This window comes from Petromyzon marinus, chromosome 27 (assembly GCF_048934315.1).
Source record: "Petromyzon marinus isolate PM22_M1 ecotype Great Lakes invasive population chromosome 27, UKy_Petmar_22M1.pri1.0, whole genome shotgun sequence".
Taxonomy (NCBI): Eukaryota; Metazoa; Chordata; class Hyperoartia; order Petromyzontiformes; family Petromyzontidae; genus Petromyzon; species Petromyzon marinus.
This window is the reverse complement of record NC_133693.1, coordinates 5,381,366-5,400,683: the sequence shown is the minus strand read 5'-3', so window position 1 is coordinate 5,400,683 and position 19,318 is coordinate 5,381,366. Positions and strand designations below refer to the sequence as shown.

Here is a 19,318-nt window from a genome sequence, read left to right as displayed (position 1 = left end):
TTATCTTTCAGTTTCAGTTTTTCAGTTTTCATTTATTTGGTATAGCCCTGTGAGCCATTCGGCTCTTGAATCGGGTGCAACCGCAACAAACAAAAAACTAAAACATGAACAAGAAAACATCTTAAAGTGACTATGTGTTGACTGTGCAAACAGAAAATCCAGGGAAAAAAACAGCAAAATATTCCTGAAAAAGCACCGTACACCAACGCAGTGAACCGGTCCTGTGCCTCCCCCCCCCTTAGGTCGACTCAGCCTCAAATGAGTAACCTGGTGCGGTGTGTAGTGAATATCACCCCTGGGAGAGACAAAGGCGGTCGGGCGTGGTTGCCGGCCACCCCCTCGTGTGCCGTACCGGCGTTCATAGGTGCCGCTGGCTCACAGCACTTCCCCCTACAGTCTGTTGCAGGCTACACGGGGGACCTTTGTCTTTGTGTGCCACTATACCGGCACTATATGCGGCGCATTGCAACCGCGGGTGAAGCGTTGCCTTTACGCGGAAATTTAGAACTTAGAAAAAAAAATAAGATCCTTTAAACCTTGTGGGGGGAAATGTACAAAAGAATCGGTGGCGAGGGGAGACGATGAGGAGGAGGCTTTTGGATAATCCAAGTGTCGATGTCAAAGCGTGGTATTTTATTGCTTTAAAGGTTTATTAATTGCTCTATTTACAACGTAAAATTGCATGTGCGTTACACGGCGTGCGACACTGAGGCGCGGCACTTATTGTAATTGACAGTAAACATATCTAAAGCTGAACAATACGCACGACATTGACGGTAGGGTTAACATTGCACGGTGCGAAACGCTTAAAACTATTGCGGTGCATACGCTGCACAACCGTAACAGCGCGAGCACGAATAGTATTGCAGTGTTGTTATGGCGTGGTAACACAATCCTAACTTCTTAAACACGACCGTGATTCAGTTATAACGGCAAAAAAACAAAAATCTCGCAAGAAAAGCAGGCCTCGGACACCGAGGACGATAGGCCGCAGCCCTTGCGCCTTTCCTGCTCAGCCTGCCGGCTTGGTTGCGCCCAACCCGGCCGCGTCATGAGGCTGCAGGGGGGTCGCCTGCTGCTGCGGGCAGTGGGGACCTTGGGGACGCGGGGTTCCCTGAGACCACAGGGGTCTCGCTGCTGGGGTCGGCGTCTCTCGATCCCCGCCGCCGCAGCAGCCTCGTCCAGGTTGTACAGCTCGGCGAGCTGGGCAGAGGCGGCCTTCCGGGACCCCAGGCTGCAGAGGTACCTGAAGAAGATAGTGACCGAGCCTAGGGAGACGGGGGATGATGAGGTGGTGATGGAGGGGAAGGAGGTTAAGGAGGTTGTGATGAGCCCCGGGAAGAAAGCGACCGTGGCTGCCTACGTGAAGCATCTGCAGGCGAAGCGGGAAGAGATGCGGCACCTCGACTCCTTGCTACACGGTGAGATTACATTCCCCGTGCAGCTGCACAATGACACGGTGCACATTGACAAAGGGGTTTATCCCTGCTGCACATGGCATGCTGCAACACATGCCTGATACACTGTAAAGTGACATCACTCGTTGCTGCACAATGACATGGTGCATCAACTACCTGCTGCACTCTAAGGCAACATTCACTCCCTGCTGCACAATGACAGTGCATCACCTGCCTGCTACACTATCAGGTGACATCACTCCCTGCTGCACAATTACACAGTGCATCAACTACCTGCTACACTGTAAGGTGACATCACTCCCTGCTGCACAATGCCATGGTGCATCACCTACCTGCTTCACTATAAGGTGACATCACTCCCTGCTGCACAATTACATGGTGCATCAACTACCTGCTACACTATAAGGCGACATCACTCCCTGCTGCACAATGACATAGTGCATCAACTGCCTGCTACACTATAAGGCGACATCACTACCTGCTGCACGTGACATAGTGCATCACCTACCTGCTACACTATAAGGCGACATCACTACCTGCTGCACAAGACATAGTGCATCAACTACCTGCTACACTATAAGGTGACATCACTACCTGCTGCACAATGACATAGTGCATCACCTGCCTACTACACTATAAGGTGACATCACTCCCTGCTGCACATGACATAGTGCATCACCTACCTGCTACACTATAAGGTGACATCACTACCTGCTGCACAATGGCATGGTGCATCACCTACCTTCTGCACTCTAAGGTGACATCACTCCCTGCTGCACAATGACATGGTGCATCAACTACCTGCTGCACTCTAAGGCAACATTCACTCCCTGCTGCACAATGACAGTGCATCACCTGCCTGCTACACTATCAGGTGACATCACTCCCTGCTGCACAATTACACAGTGCATCAACTACCTGCTACACTGTAAGGTGACATCACTCCCTGTTGCACAATTACATGGTGCATCACCTGCCTGCTACACTATAAGGTGACATCACTCCCTGCTGCACAATGCCATGGTGCATCACCTACCTGCTACACTATAAGGTGACATCACTCCCTGCTGCACAATTACATTGTGCATCAACTACCTGCTACACTATAAGGCGACATCACTCCCTGCTGCACAATGACATAGTGCATAAACTGCCTGCTACACTATAAGGCGACATCACTACCTGCTGCACATGACATAGTGCATCACCTACCTGCTACACTATAAGGCGACATCACTACCTGCTGCACATGACATAGTGCATCAACTACCTGCTACACTATAAGGTGACATCACTACCTGCTGCACAATGACATAGTGCATCACCTGCCTACTACACTATAAGGTGACATCACTCCCTGCTGCACATGACATAGTGCATCACCTACCTGCTACACTATAAGGTGACATCACTCCCTGCTGCACAATGACATGGTGCATCACCTACCTGCTACACTATAAGGTGACATCACTCCCTGCTGCACAATTACATGGTGCATCAACTACCTGCTACACTATAAGGCGACATCACTCCCTGCTGCACAATGACATAGTGCATCAACTGCCTGCTACACTATAAGGCGACATCACTACCTGCTGCACGTGACATAGTGCATCACCTACCTGCTACACTATAAGGCGACATCACTACCTGCTGCACAAGACATAGTGCATCAACTACCTGCTACACTATAAGGTGACATCACTACCTGCTGCACAATGACATAGTGCATCACCTGCCTACTACACTATAAGGTGACATCACTCCCTGCTGCACATGACATAGTGCATCACCTACCTGCTACACTATAAGGTGACATCACTACCTGCTGCACAATGACATGGTGCATCACCTACCTTCTGCACTCTAAGGTGACATCACTCCCTGCTGCACAATGACATGGTGCATCAACTACCTGCTGCACTCTAAGGCAACATTCACTCCCTGCTGCACAATGACAGTGCATCACCTGCCTGCTACACTATCAGGTGACATCACTCCCTGCTGCACAATTACACAGTGCATCAACTACCTGCTACACTGTAAGGTGACATCACTCCCTGTTGCACAATTACATGGTGCATCACCTGCCTGCTACACTATAAGGTGACATCACTCCCTGCTGCACAATGCCATGGTGCATCACCTACCTGCTACACTATAAGGTGACATCACTCCCTGCTGCACAATTACATTGTGCATCAACTACCTGCTACACTATAAGGCGACATCACTCCCTGCTGCACTAGGACATAGTGCATAAACTGCCTGCTACACTATAAGGCGACATCACTACCTGCTGCACATGACATAGTGCATCACCTACCTGCTACACTATAAGGCGACATCACTACCTGCTGCACATGACATAGTGCATAAACTACCTGCTACACTATAAGGTGACATCACTACCTGCTGCACAATGACATAGTGCATCACCTGCCTACTACACTATAAGGTGACATCACTCCCTGCTGCACATGACATAGTGCATCACCTACCTGCTACACTATAAGGTGACATCACTACCTGCTGCACAATGACATAGTGCATCAACTACCTGCTACACTGTAAGGTGACATCACTACCTGCTGCACAATTACATGGTGCATCACCTACCTTCTGCACTCTAAGGTGACATCACTCCCTGCTGCACAATTACATGGTGCATCACCTGCCTGCTACACTATAAGGTGACATCACTACCTGCTGCACAATTACATAGTGCATCACCTGCCTGCTACACTATAAGGTATCCAGTAGGGGCGAGTCAGCAAGTTACATCAACAGGCAATACAAACACCCCGATAGGTTTATCACGGATGGCTCCGTACGGTGCGAAAGAAGTTCAACGTACATACGCAGTACAGGAAAGGCAAGCAAGTCACACTTCACCGAGCTGGTCAGTGCAGTTTTGTTAAAGGTGTGGAACTTAGAAATGGGAGGATAGAATTACAGTGGAACATTACGGGAATTAAATGCGCCAAATGCCCTTCGTGCTGTACCCTCCTGAAAAAAAATATCTTAGTACTCAGTGAGGCTTACCTGGATAACTGAAGGGCATTCTAATACTGGCAGACATTAAACATGAATTTGGAGTCAACTTGCAGGGTGGAATTTTAATCAGGGAGAGAGGTGCATTAAAACAACCAGACCAGATGGTGGTGCTTTGTTCGTGAATAATTAAACACTGGGTTTTTTTTCACAATTGAATTGTAGTTCATGCGATCATGTTTGCTGATGTTTTATTCACAGCGTTGTGTGTGTGTGTGATTGTTGTACATTATGTAACAAGACGGCCAGTTCTGAGCGAACGTGTTTCACCAGTTTTTTTACCTCTCTGTTTGTTTGGGCAGATTGCGATGAAGAGATGAGAAAACTAGCTGAGGAAGAAAATGAAAACTGTAAAGCAAAAATTCACGAGTTGCAGGAAAAGGTACCCTATTTTCCTTAGGCATTGAAGTCCCCTTGGGTACCATTAACAATAATTATACTTGGGTATCATTAAAAAATATATTCCACGCAAATATTAGTTCATACTACTAAACAATACATGCATACATACATTAATCTGTATAACTTCATAACCAAGTAAATTACCCATGTAAGTGCAAGGTGTAAGGACACTTTAGATATATATAAAAACAGACTGACAGCGGTGGTGCAGTAGTTTGCACATTACACTGCAAACTCGGCAACCTCCGTTCGATTCCCTGCCACAGCTCACATCAATGGCGAGAAATATCTGAACCAATCCTGGCACTCCCCTTCACCAACCTGCGCAGAGCAGAATGGTGCTCTATGATCAAACAACCCCCATGACTGGCATTGTGTGGGGATACCTTTATCCAGCAGTAGAGTGACACAGGGCTGCAGTTTTTCCAAAATTTACAGTCCTTTGTCAAGCCACTGCTGGGTGAAGGCCCTCACACACCGTATTGTTTTATTGGGGCTGTTTATCATACTTTGCCGTGCTCATCTGAGATGGTGTTGGTGAAGTGAGATCCCAAGACCGTTTGAAATATGTCTTGACACTGATGTTAGCCATGGCCAGGAGAAACGAGCTCAGGTTGCCTGGTTCATCGTATGATGAGCTAAACATTGTGTCACCGCTCCCCCCCATTTAGGTGCCATTGAGTCATGAAACATTAGGTCCCAATGTATATTTAATTGTGCATGATGTTGCACAGCGGAAAAGGGCGGTGCTATAACATGTCTCAATCAAGCATTCATGTAACCAGAGGTCCGGGGAGTGGTGGCATGACTGATCGTTAACACGTTTGCAGCTTTTTGCAGAGGTTAACGGTTTGAGCCCAGGCATTTCCCTGATTAATACTGTAGGTGTATTATTAACCATGAAATACACATTCTTGGTTCTTTCGGTAAAGTCACGTAGAAGGGAAACAAAAAAAATTTAAACAATAAAATTCTCACGACGTTTCGACTGCAACACAAGCAATCATCATCAGGTGTGAAAACCACAACAAGAAAATTGTATTGTTTTATATTTTTATTATTTTATTGTTTCCCTTCTACGTGACTTTACCCGAAAGAACCAAAAATATGAATCCCTGCAGTCACGAAAGCTTTAAATCATAAAATACACGCTAGTCAGCTTCATATTGTACGTGAAAGATCCCGTGATGTCATTCGCAAGATTAGGCTATGTATGCCGGCTTCACGGTGCAAATTTTCCAAAAATTGGTCAAATTTACACCCAACTTAATTGTGTAAAACCACCTAGCAACATCTTCCCCCTACTGGCAGACTGTGTCCGTCTGTGAACCACAGTGCCTTCGTGAAAGCCTGCTGCGATACCATTGTTCTTCATTGCAAGTCCCACAGGCCACTGGTGGCCTTGAGTGCGACCCTTGATGTGCGGCCCCTGACAATTCACAAACGTGAAAGCACCCCATCATGCTGTCAAACACACTGGTTTCATATGTGTGGCTGCCCTCAAACTGATGTCTTTTCGGTGAAAGTGGGCCCCCTACTCTGAAAATTACGAATGCTAAATATAATAAAGCATCGTTAATGCTGATGCTTTTTGTACGCGTGTGTGTGTGTGTGTTGGGGCTGGGGTGGCGGATCTTGCTGGCGCAGGTGCTGGCCTTGCTGCTGCCGGGGGAGGAGGAGGACGAGGGGGAGCTGCTGCTGGAGGTGTACGCGGGCGTGGGCGGCCAGGAGGCAATGCTCTTCACGGCGGAGGTGTTCGAAATGTACGAGAACTACGCGCTGCATCAGAACTGGTGCTTCGAAAGGCTGCAGTACCAATGGAGCGAGATGGGTGAGCGCCACCTTATGCCAGTGATAATTTTCAGAGGGAGAAGGGGAGCACTTTCGCTGATAGGACATCATCAGTGTGAGGGACGCCACACGTTTGTAACCATTAGGATTTGACAGCGTGATGGGGAGTGTTTTCACATTTGTGTATCGTAGGGGACCGCACATCAAGGAGCCGCACTAATGGCCACCAGGGGCCGCCAGTGGCCCGCGGGCTTTGCAATGAAGAATACTGGCTTACACAGTTCTTGCTATCCGCAAACGCATTCTCGTTATCAACAGGCATGTTGTTGCTCTATAGCACTGCAGACTGTTGGGGCAAGTGCAGTTTAGCGAGCACCTATGAAAGCCAGTAGCATGGTACAGGCAGAGGTGGTGTGGCTTTAACCACATCTGGCCATCTCTGATCTCCCCAGTGTTGATGTTTACACACTGCACCAGGTACCCTTTTGAGGCTGAATCGACCTAGGGGAAGCCCAGGACCAGTTCAGATAATAACCACTGGTGTTAGTCTTGGCCGGAAATCAAACTCGGGTCGCTAGGGTTTGTAGCGCAGTGCGCTAACCACTACGCCAATGCTCCACCCCCACAACACGCACACACTTGCAGACACCACCACGAGGCCAGGTGCGTCCTGTCTGCCAGAAGGTAGCGCGGCGTGTAGCTTGAAAGAAAAATGTAACTTACTTTCTTTAGAGCAGCTTGCAGGCGTGGTGCCAAATATCACAAGCGTGGCTGGCCGGCTGTGTTTTTTATTAAATTGCAGCAGTGGAAAATGATGCCAACATCAACTTCAGTCAGACGGGGCACAGCACCAAATTTCTCATTGCCGCATACGGCTATCGAAAGGCGGATAAGACGAGCATGTCCATTAGGCATATAATAATAGATCGATTCATGCACTAAAATTGATACTATGAATCGACCGCTGGCTGAGGTCCTACCCACAACGTTGAGCCACGGGGGTGATTGTGACCATATACTTAACCACACCAGTCGGTGAAGTTGGCGAGTCCAGACGCTGGACATCACCACGCCATGCACACGCTCGCCTCTCCCACGAAGCAATGACCGCGTGAAGTTTTGAAAATGCCCGGTAACACAATCGCGAATTAAACACTCGTGAGGACCATTACAGAATCCACCCATACGCGTCCATTTTTTTTTTCCCTTGTATATGTATGTTTTTTGTTGTTATTGTGTGCAGGGGGCCTGCGACACGCGACGGCGTGCATCACGGGCGAGGGCGCGTACCGCCTGCTGTGCTTCGAGGGCGGAGTCCACCGCGTGCAGCGAATCCCGCGCACCGAGTCGAAGGGGCGCGTGCACACCAGCACCATCACCGTCGCCGTGCTGCGCCAGCCCTCCGAGGTGACACGGGGATGGGTGATCGTCGTGCGTTCCATTTCGCGTATTCGTTTAGGTCAGTGTCCTTTCCCCGCACCTCCGATTAGCACGGTTGGCTACGTACGTTGTGAATGAAGTTCAACATCCATCCACAAAGAAACCATATTTTCCACAATTTTTTTAAAATGAAAAGTTATACCCTGCCGCCCACGCAACACACAGCCACATGTGTAGAAGAGGTTCCTGGTCCTTGCATTATTTTACCTTCTACAAACTTAACGCACGAGTTATAACGTTGTTAGACTAAATTTTGATTTAAAGCTTTCGTGACTAAGAATATTTTGTTAGACTAGCTTTAAAACACCCGTGCGCCATCATGCCACCTCTGCCGTGTGCACAAGAAGTTTTCTTTTTTTTGTTACATGGCTGTCTCGAAAACGTACAGTCAAAATTAGTGTTTTTCGCATAATTTTTTTGGGAAAATATTGTAAATCAGATATCAGGCCATAGGTGTCTCTAGTGAGCAACTACAACCAAGAAATTACTCCACTCAACGTTTTTGGCCGTTTTCCAGATCACATCACACCCTGAACAAACAAAAAATGCATTTTGTAAAGGTGCTACACTTTGATGGCACATTGCTCATTTATTTATACTACTTTTGGTTCTTGAATTGTAAAGAGAATGGCGAGAAACTTTTACTACATCCATAGCGATACGATGAGAAGTTGCAAGGGTGTGTCTTTCAAAAGACTTCCACTGCAGAATCGATTGCAGCATTTTGTACAACAATATAGCATTACAAAGTGGGGTAGGGGGAGGGGGGTTACGGGGTGACACAAAACCCAGCTCATGTTGGGGGTTTTCTTTATTTCTATTGAACCAATATCCCAGAGCAGGCAGCTGCGTGCAACCCCATGGGATTCACGACCAACGGCGGAGGGAATCGGATATTGTCCTGGCCCGATGCCCAGAGCGTCCCTAATCTGAACAAGTTCACATTGTTAAACATTCGGCGGGGTTCCGGTTTTGAGTCACGCAGGTTCAGCAAGCTCGCCCTCGCTATGTCACGGCACCCCGTAAATCAAACATGTTAATGACATTTTTTTTTCTTCCAATATTTTAGTCGCACTGCTAAAAGTGAAAATTATAGCTTTGCGTTTAGCCCGTCAGTAACGTGAAATGTTGCCTTGTCAAGTGAGTTGGATGTATTGCAGTTTGTTTAATGGATATATATTTTCGATTAGTAATATAAGTTATGTCATTCACAGATTAGCTCATTAATCAGAAGGCTTAGCAGCTTATGACGTGACGGTTGTAAATGTAGTCACATTTAAATATAAATCCAATTTACATGGCTCTACAGACAATAATTATACTGTGGTGCAATGCGACACATGCTTGTATATGTTAAACCCTCAGTTACATCCTAGGAGTGGAACTGCAGTGGTTAGTGGAATGTGCTATGAAGCTGACAACCTGAGTTTGATTCTGGACCGTGGTGACTAATGTGGTGAAGTATGGCAGAAAACCGCCACCACCGCAGGGGGAGACCTTTGACAAATGGGCGCTGAGCATCTCAACCTTTGGCCACGCACTAAGTTCCAGGAGTCTTCAGGAATTTAATACAAAATATAATTTATATACGAGCATCTATATGCAGCCGCATCTCCAGACACTTAAACAGGGGAAAAAAAAAAACATGGCAAAATTATCTGCATGCAACATCGAAAGGAATTGGTCTTCATTGTTGACTTGAACAAGGACAGAGTCTCAACTGCACAAAAATCAAGTAGAAGAGAATTCCATACAGCAGGAGCAGAACCCGAGAAGGAGCAACTGCCCATGGAATGACAGTTGACTGTGAGCTTTGTAAGAAGGATGCCTTTATTGCTGGAGCGTAGACAACGTGCTGGAGAGTCAGGTAAGATGAGAGAGAGGGGGTGTAGGCAGATACCCTCAGTAGTGCGTGGCGGAAGCTGGAGGAACGAGATGCTCAACACGCAGCCCAACGATGAAAACAACCGCATTTGGATTACTAATTGTTTTGAGTGCAGTGAACAGTTGTTGGCTTTTGCGCTGCGTAGGCTCTAGCTAGCTTCGGCCCCTTGCCTTTACTATACTTTGTACTTTCGATTGTTTTTTGTACTGTTTGTTGTTGTAACTTTCTGACCCGCCTCCTGCTGGACATCTGTGGAAAAAAAGAGCTTCGTGGCTCATCGGATTGCTCCAGGATAAATGAAGAGGCTGATTCCACGATGTCTCTGAATTTTACACTCAGATTGAGCTGAACATCAGCCCGAAGGAGCTCCGCATTGAGACGAAGCGGGCGAGCGGGGCAGGGGGCCAGAGTGTCAACACCACGGACAGCTCCGTGCGCATCACTCACCTCCCCACAGGTGTGGACACTCACCCTGGCCCATTCTCTCTCTCTGCCTCTTACTGGGCCGTTCCTGCGTGCAGACGTACGTACTTCTTTTTCCATTGCGCTGGGACCGTGACAAACTTTCCGGGTTTTAGCATCGCAAATTCATGGGGGGAAAATGTCTTGGTTCACTGATGATGGGTATATTTTTTGTTCGTAATTAGCATATGATTTTAAACAAATTAGAATTTAACGCTAAACATGCTGTATGAGTGGAAATGGTCTCTAAATTTTCGTGTACATATTCAAACATTTTGGTAAAAAAAAAATATGGCCTTAGCTATATTTGTGTGTAATTTCAGCTTTCCAGCCTTTCCTATAAAATTAAAGCATAATCATCTATATTTTTTCAATACTTTTGGCAGTGGCTCCAACTTAAATTAATTAATTAAAAGGTTCTCCTCTGCACAAGCATCTTGTTTCCTTGATGGACTCATCACCTGCTTGTAAATAACATGAATGTATTTACGTACATACGTACGTATGCATACAAAGGTGGCAGATTTTTTTTACTTAGCTTTTTCTCCACTGCCAACACAGAGGATCCAATATCAGTCAGGTAGACAGAAGTGGCCGGATGTAGTGCAGGCACCAACATGTCCTTGAGTGCTATGTGATATACATGTGTATAATAGGGCATAGCTTTCAGAACCAGCCCTAACATTCGCATTGACACAGAGAAGTTTTTTATTTATATTTGCTTCACTGCTGTATTTTATCTGTTTTTGCTTTTGTAATTTTGGCAACCCGGGTCACTCCTGCAAATTAGATAATTCTAGTCCCTCACGAGTCCTCACCTGGCCAAAACAAAGTAAACTTAAAGCTTGAAACGTATCCAACAAAAAGGGTTCCTTTGTCCCTCTGTGAGAATTGACCGAGCGTTTTGGCCGCAGGCGTGGTGTCCGAGTGCCAGAAGGAACGCTCGCAGATCCAGAACCTCAAGCAGGCGATGACGATCCTCCGAGCCAAGCTCTACGACTTGCAGCTTGAAGAGCGGCTGAGCAAGCAGCAGACGGCGCGCAAACTTCAGGTCCGCGGTCGCCACCGCCCCATGGCTCGCCTTGCCGCTTGAAACAATTCCTCCAGTTGCCTTCCGCCGCTGCCGCTCTCTGTGTCGCCGCGTGGAGACGGAACTGCTTTAGGTGTTCCTAATTCCGACCTTTTCACACACTGTGATGTATTCTTTATCTTACGCACAATCGCTTTCTACTGAAGCTCCTTGTTTAAAGCAGTTTGTGCATGATATTACTGTACATTTTTTTTGATGGTCACTTTCTCAGTCACCAGCAAGTTGGATATGCGATGTTGGGATGATGTATGCATGTTGAACTTCTTTTGCACCGTACTTAGCCAACCATGCCAATCGGTGATCTCAAAAGCTCTGCGAGATCATCGCTTCCCACAGCACTACTTCCAGAGTCGCTTCAGTTGCGTATATTATGTATAGTATATTAAGTAGTACACCTTTTCAGTGCCTTGCGTAGAATAATCGTCGCATGATAACGAACCAAATAATTAATTCTCCAATGGGCAATGTTTAATCAAGTGGATAAATGAGGTTTACCAAGTTATTTTTTGTTCTTGCTAAACTGGAGAACCAAATTTAAGGTCGGATGGCTACCCGGACTCAAACCCATGATCTCATAGGTGCTAGATCATTGCTCTTAACACGTTAGCCACCTGAGCCACCCGGCCATCTCGTGGTAAAAAAAAATATTTGAAATTCAACTGTAATTTAAGGAAAAATTCTCACAGTTTCGGTTCCCAAGTCCAGTGTAAACAATGTCCTTTCCTGCGGAAGTTGTGCAGTCTGTTGGGAAAGGCGCAGGCCAAGGAAGCGCATTCCATTGTATACAGGAGGACAGCGGGAGGTCTGGCCCGGGCGTGTGTGCGCGCGCTTTCCTGAAATCCGAACCCCTGCTCCGCTCCCTTGCCCTGTTGTCCAGGTTGGATCCCGAGGCCGCTCGGAGAAGATCCGGACGTACAACTTCATGCAGGACCGCATCACGGACCACCGCATTGGCCGCACTGTGCATGGCGTTGCCGCCTTCCTGGAGGGCGGGGAGGCCCTGCACCACATGGTGGCCGCCCTGCAGGAGGTCGCACGTTCAGAGGCGCTCGCCGAGCTGCTCGGCTCGTACGACGAAGGGGCCACTTGACCCACGACCAAGCTTCTCATCGGTTGCCGGACAAGCCAGTGCCCAGGATAGATGCTGCGTTATCGTGAACTCACCCAACCCAGTCTCCTCTTGAGACCTCTACCTGAACCCGAAGTGTATGGTGTTTCAGGGATGTGCTCCTGTCAGCAGCACACCCAACTTAACCCTAAACAGTCCACCTGGGACCACCTCTCCGAACGAACCGGTAGCGTCTCAGCGATGCGTTGACTCAAGCGAATCGGTAACGTGTGTGCGTGCAAGTATGTTTACCGGTAAGCCAGTGGAGTTGTACTTGTCAAGTTCACACCTGACCTCTACCCAGCCTTCACCATTTGCCGACTCCCTTTGGCCCTGGACACCGATTGTGACCGAACGCCTATTCTTGAGCATCTCTGGATATCACCAGGACATCTCCAGCACGATCCTAATTCTGGCCCATCACTGGCCGAGCACACAGTGCCTCAACGACTCGTCAATTTAAGGAAATCGGTATCGTGTGCGCCGTGGTTGAAGTCGGCAAAGTTATTTTCGAAGCGTTGCCTGCCTCCTGGGTGTTTTTACATGACCATGTTTTCTCTTCCCTTGCGAGTTCCATAGTGGCTTTTGGCAAAAGCCATTGGCACGTGTCCGAGTGTAAAAGACAAGGCTGGGCTGCCGGCAACGGTGGCTGCTTCGACAACTTTTATTTTCTTTTGTAAAAATTTGCAAAAAAAAAGGTTAAAACAATAAAATACAGAGACGGATCTGCTGTCGAGTAGTGCCTTCCGACAGCGTCAAACTGTGTCGAAGCGTGGAGTTGGAACTTTTGTAAAGCACGTTTTCAATTACAAAATGAACAAAGGGTGGAACTTTTTTGCCCTGCTATTAAAAAACTCTGCTTGGGTGTTAGCGATGTGTTTTGGTGATGTGTTGTTGGAGCGCGTCTTTTGGCATGCCTTGTTGGCTATTTACGCCACTCCTCTGCCGGCTGAACCAGGTAGAGCAATTTTGAATGAGCCCGGTAGGGCGGCTATTGCTTGGCCTCGGTTCCATAACAACAACACAAACTGGCGGGAGAATTGGCACGCACTCGTAATTTGATATGTTTGTGTAAAAATATATAAAATGAATGAATGGCTTGATTGTGTTCACGCCCAGACACTGCAGCACTGCCCTATACTTTGCAGCTCAACAGAAAACAGCATTTTTTTATGAGAACTGTTTTAATCTCAGAATAACTTTTTTCTCGATTATGGGAAAGCCCTTAGTCCCTTGATCTAAAGCTTTACACATATGAGACATTGAGCACCTTAAGGTTAAGTATATTCAACCTTCACGAGGTGCTCGGTGAGTGCATAATTAACAATATGAGACTATTACACTAAAACCTCAAATAGGTAGTTAAAACGTGCAGTCGGTGATCATTATATATTTATCAATTATTTTTAAAGACTGAAATTGGTGATGGTGGTCGTGAGAGCCTTCACGTTCCTCCCATCGCAGCTGTGTTTGTCCCATTTGTTGAATTTCCCCAAAGGCGCGGTGGCGAGATGTTTACCACCTCGCTTGGTATGCAGGAGTTCATGGGTTCGACCCCGACGCCTGTATATTTAGAATTTGCATGTTCTCCCCGTGGTCACGTGGATTTTTCTCTGGGTCCTCCGGTTTTTTCATTTCCACATTTCTAAACATGCATTTGCTAGTATTTGGCCGCTATAAATTTCCACATGATAAGCCACTTCCTTGCACTATCATTTGTGGCCAGGTCGCTTTCTGAAAAAGAGCTCTATACCTTAGTTGGCCTTACCCTGTAAAACATAAGTTTAGTTTCGCTTAAGTGAAGAATCTACTGGTCTGTAAATAACTCTCCCGCCTGACAATACTGCAAACCAATGTGGCCAGGCCAACATCACAAATCTGGCACGGTGCTCGCAGGCAACAACCTTTCGAGCGACGTTTCAAACGCTCGTGAGACCAGATGTGGCCAGATGAAATCTAGGGTGAGCGGCATCGCACCTTGTTTTGAAAAAGGCACAACACGTTACCGAACGACTCTCTTCCCCAGCTGCTTACATTGTTTTTGAGATAACTGCAACATTCAGTTGGCTTCACCCTGAAGTCGTGTGTTCAGCCCTCCGAATACACTACATCTAACCCCTTATGGCCTACAGTGTGTGTGGTTCCATCCCATCTATTGGAATCCCATTCCCAAGGCAGCGTTCATAATGTGCACAGCATGCGCCTAAACTTAACTTTAATACAGACACGACAAAAAAAACTAAACTCCACCTAACATTTCATGAGTAAGCTTAAACCTTACAAATTATAAAATATCCTAATGCATTTGTAATAAATGCACACACATTTCAAGCCGTATTCAGTTAACATTGTACACAGTACTCCCCCCTCCTTGCCCCCCAAATCGTAATATTACAGCAATACAAATTATCAGTGCTTAGCGGTTAGCGTTAAAACATCGTTGCGGTATAGCATCGCGGGGCCACGTTTGACCGAAGCGGCTTAATTAACAAAAAAAACGATTCCCCGCACCCAACGGCCGGCGTGCGAGAGACGCCTTCACTTGTTCTTCGGTTTCAGTGTGACCACGAACCGCTGCATGAACTTGGGCAGCCGCTTCTCGTTCTTGCTCTGATCGGGAACGTGGCGCTGCTGCAGAAGCTGCGGCGTGGTGTAGCGGTCGCTGCTGTTGCCGCTGCCGCCGCTGTAGTAACCGCTGCCGCTCCCGCCACCACTGCCGACGCCCGAGTACTGCGAGTGCCGGCCCAACCCCGAGTTGTAGTAGGAGGTCTGGCTCTGCATGGCGTTCCTGCCCAGGCTCGACGAGTCGTACCTCGGCTGGAAAATGGAGCGCATGGGAGTCGACGCGGAGGAGGTCGCGGACACGTACGGCGTCGCTGTCGACGCGGGCCTCTCCGCGCCGGCCTCTTTGTCGCCCTTGCAGAACACCTCGAAGCGGCTGTAGACGCGTTTCTCCTTGCGCATGCTGTCTATCCTCTTGAGCAGCACATCCGACTTGTCGTCGCCGTCCTCGGCCCCCGTCTGGCTCGCCGTGTCTCCGCCGGCCGCGCCCTGGCTGCCGGTGGACACCACGCTGGAGACGGACGTCGTGGAGACGTGGCTGCTGTTGCTCAGCCTGCGACCGAGCGCCGCGGAGGTCTCGGCGGGCGCGTCCGGTTGCTTCACGAGGTGGTTGCTGCTGCCGGTGAGGCTGTCCCTCCGGAGGGAAGCCGAGTTGCTCCGGAGGGCGGACGTGGCCTCCGGGAGTTGGGCTTTCTCACTCGTCGCCGACGTGTATGCGCTTGCCGACGTGCTATCTCGGCGCTGCTGCTGCTGCACCGGCTGCACCGGCTGCACCGGCTTCGCGAAGGAGTTGTCTTTTTCCACCTGATTTTTGGTTTGCGAAACTGCCTCGACGGCCTTCTGCGCGCCCTCTTGCAACGCCTGCGCCTCTTCCTTCTTGTCGGGTACGAACGGAAAGATCGTCCGGAACTTGAGAGATTTTTTCAGCTTGTCCAGCGGGCTGTCCTCCTTCTTGCCGTCGTCCGCTCCGGCGCCCTTCTTCCTGAAGCCGCCCTGGGCGAGCTCCTGCGTCTTGTCGTCCACGATCGAGGGCACGGAGACGGTGCGCCGGGGCGGCGCTGTCGGCGTCGGGGGCGCGCTCGGCTCTTTCTCGCGGCTTGCCGACTGCAGCACCTCGTGGTTGGACGTGCTCTCGTAGCGTTCTTTCAGGCTGCGCACGCTCGGCTTTTCGTTGCCCTTGAGGTTGCTCGTGGAGGCTGCTTGCCCGAGGTCCTTATCGAGCGGCTCTTGACTGTTTGCTTTATTTAGCGACTGGGAGGACCCGCGTTCCTTTCCCTTCTCGCCATGCTTTAAATTTGGCCTCAGCCTCGATAAAAACGATTGCCGCTTCGAAGCGAATGTTTCGTATTCGTCATCCGAGTTCCCTGCCGTGTTCAGCGACTGGTTGCTGCTCTGCTTGTTCAAAAACTTCGAGGAGGTCTTGACCAGCTTGCTCTCGGCATTGTCGCTGTTGGGCACTGCGACGTCTTTGTCGAGCAGAGACTTGCTTTTGTACAGCGTGTTCGTGGGCAGCGTGGAGTGAAACCGCGAATTCCGCGTGAACACCGACTTCGTTTCGCCATCCGAGTTTTCACGCAGAGCCTCGTCCGTGGCAGTTGTCGTGGCCTGGACCGTGGGGTCTCTGATGCTCGTGTCCAGAGAGTTTCTCCTGCTCAGCGATCCCTCATCCCTGTTCGCGTTCACAGCCCTAGCTGCGCTGCGAGCGTCCTCCTGATTGTTTCCCTTCTCGTCCAGGTAAGAGTTTATTCTTAACCGGCGCAGCGTGTCCTTGGATTTACCGTGATCGTTGTTCCACTCCGGGGCTTCGTTGTCCGCGTCTTTCGAATCCACGTGCTCCGTGCTGGACCGCCGGCCTAGGTAGTCCTGCTCGCGGAAGTTCGTTTGCGTGGGAGAAGTCTCGCACGCGTACGGCTGGCTCGAGACTTTCTCGAGGTTGCTCTGATTGCTCGGAAACTGCGAGCCCTGCCGCACCTCCCTGGACAGAGTCGACAGCTTGCTGAACTTGTCCACATACCCGTCCCCGAATATCCTGCTGTATTCCCGATCCCGCGTCCCCGCAAATTCCCCCTCGGCCGTGGAGCTCCCGCGAGAGCCCGCAGTGAATAAGGAGCTCCGTCGTGGCGCGTTGTTCGCCGCCCTCTCCACGTCTTGCATGTACGTGCTCCTGTACCTTGAGGGGTCTCGATTCAGGGTGGAATTGCTGCCCTGATCCTTGTTCTCAAAGAGCGCCCTGCTCCTCAGGAAGGAGCTGCTCTCAGGATGCTCCCCGGCGTAGCTGTGTCGCTTCCAGGCGTCGGAATCCGTCCCGTAGCCCGGCAGCCGGCTCGCAGCCCTCTGGCTCTGGAAGAGGCTCGAGTTCCTGTCGAGAGTGCTGGTGCCCAGGTCGCTCTGCAGCTGCGTCTGCCGCGACTGGATCCTCGCGTAGACGCGGTCGATGGACTGCCGCAGGTAATCTTTGCGCTCGAACGGCTGGTGGGTGCTTTGCTCGAGGTTTCTGCTGCTCGTCGAGCCACTGTTCACCCAGGGATAATTCGAGTCCCTTGAGCCCTGGTACAATGGCTTGTAACCACTCGCACTGGCTTGGTCTTCCCCGACGTGGCTGCCCGTGTGGCTGCCAACGTGGCTGCCAACGTGGCTGCCCACGTGACTGCCAACGTGACTGCCCACGTGACTGCCCACGAGACTGCCTGTGAGCGAGTTCTTCCTGGAGCCGTAGGCTTGCGGGTAGGTCGGCCTATCCAACGTCGTGTGGCTCATGTAGAGCGCGGACGCGTGCGGAGGTGTCTCGGACTGGCCGTACAAGACGCGGAACTCCTCGTCGAATATCTCGACCACCTGGCCCGTGAACACCTGCACGATGCTCCTGTTGATCTTCTCGTAGGACCACGTGAAGCTGCAACACAAGAAAGAGAGACCACAAAGACATTGAGTTTTAGCATCGGACCATATATCCTACTTGTGTTTTCACATTTGTATCGATTGGAAATAAGTTTTGAAAAGAAAAAAACAATCGTTCAAATGACCCTGCAAGCGAAGTTATAGGTTGGATGCTGAAAGACAATGCTTTACACTGGAAAAATGAAATGTACACATGAGCAAAAATCGTATATAAGTCACAATATGACGCCTGTTTTTTTTGCATTAAATTTTGACTCGCTCAAGTCACAGAGTATGAATCTGAGCGGCCACCCGTACTTAAACCTTTGCAGGTGTAGCGAGATTGATGGTCTAGGCAGTTACAAGCGGTTTCACCAAACAAGAACAAACACCATCACATTAAATGTCGCTCTGGAGTTTTGGCTACATTCCAGCTTTTGATAATCAAAATGTTCACTCCGACGTCCACGTGACAATGTTGGATCCATGTGTAGGGAAGTTCCCCACCCCCCTGTGTAAAGGCTAAATACACAGTCTGCACCTTAGATTAGCACGTTTGGCTACGTACGGTGCGAAAGAAGTTCAACATGCATACATAGAAGTAACGCACATTTTATCGTCCGTTAAATTGGAAAGATGAACTGAGTCTCTGGGAGAAGTCCAAGGGCAACATTTATTCCACAGCCATTCTCCGGCACACACGTCAGACCACTCTGCAAGACTTGGGATTGGATTTTGCATCTTGGGACATGATGCCGATAATATAAATTAAAAACAATTGGGAAGGGGGGGGGGCAGCAGGGGGGGGGGAGTAAAAACGTAAAGAATATTTTACACTGAGATTTATGCCACAAGTTCGTTTTAAACTTGCGTCACCAGATATTGCACAAAGGCCACCATTTTCCCAGCTCATTTTAATGGTCAAATTTAATTCCGGCGAGCTCCCTTCGCTGCTGCGCGAAGCGCTCAATCGATGTTGGCCACGGGGCGACCTTTGATAAGTTCAGACCATTTTGACACGCGCGGGGATTCCGGTGTATGGCCGTTGCACCCGACAGTTGCTGCGCAATGGTATCGACAAGTATTTGTACGACCAGCCGTGTCGTTTCCCTCTAGGGCAAAGTCCTAATTGAGCAGTGCACACCTTTGCACCTGCTGCTGTTCAGGCGCTTTGAATGAGTTAGGTGAAAATAAGTGTTTGTTACCGGGCAGCTGCAAGCCGATAGGGC

At 49.1% G+C, this 19,318-nt stretch overlaps 2 protein-coding genes across 2 annotated transcripts in view; one reads left to right on the top strand and one right to left on the bottom strand.

The window, feature by feature from the left end:
* Positions 1 to 293: 293 nt before the first annotated feature.
* On the top strand, positions 294 to 13,520 carry LOC116946490 (mitochondrial translation release factor 1 like). The gene is made up of 7 exons (XM_032961430.2): positions 294 to 1,421; positions 4,775 to 4,854; positions 6,522 to 6,705; positions 7,909 to 8,072; positions 10,330 to 10,447; positions 11,367 to 11,503; positions 12,420 to 13,520. Exons 1-7 carry the CDS (start codon positions 1,052 to 1,054, stop codon positions 12,630 to 12,632), a joined length of 1,266 nt encoding a protein of 421 aa, XP_032817321.1. The 5' UTR covers positions 294 to 1,051; the 3' UTR covers positions 12,633 to 13,520.
* LOC116946477 (uncharacterized) overlaps positions 13,296 to 19,318 on the bottom strand; it is a 36,889-nt gene continuing 30,866 nt past the window's right edge. Inside the window, exon 4 of the mRNA XM_032961392.2 lies at positions 13,296 to 18,105. Coding sequence (XP_032817283.1) covers positions 15,189 to 18,105 — 2,917 coding nt within the window. The 3' untranslated portion in view covers positions 13,296 to 15,188. The remainder of the gene's footprint in view (positions 18,106 to 19,318) is intronic.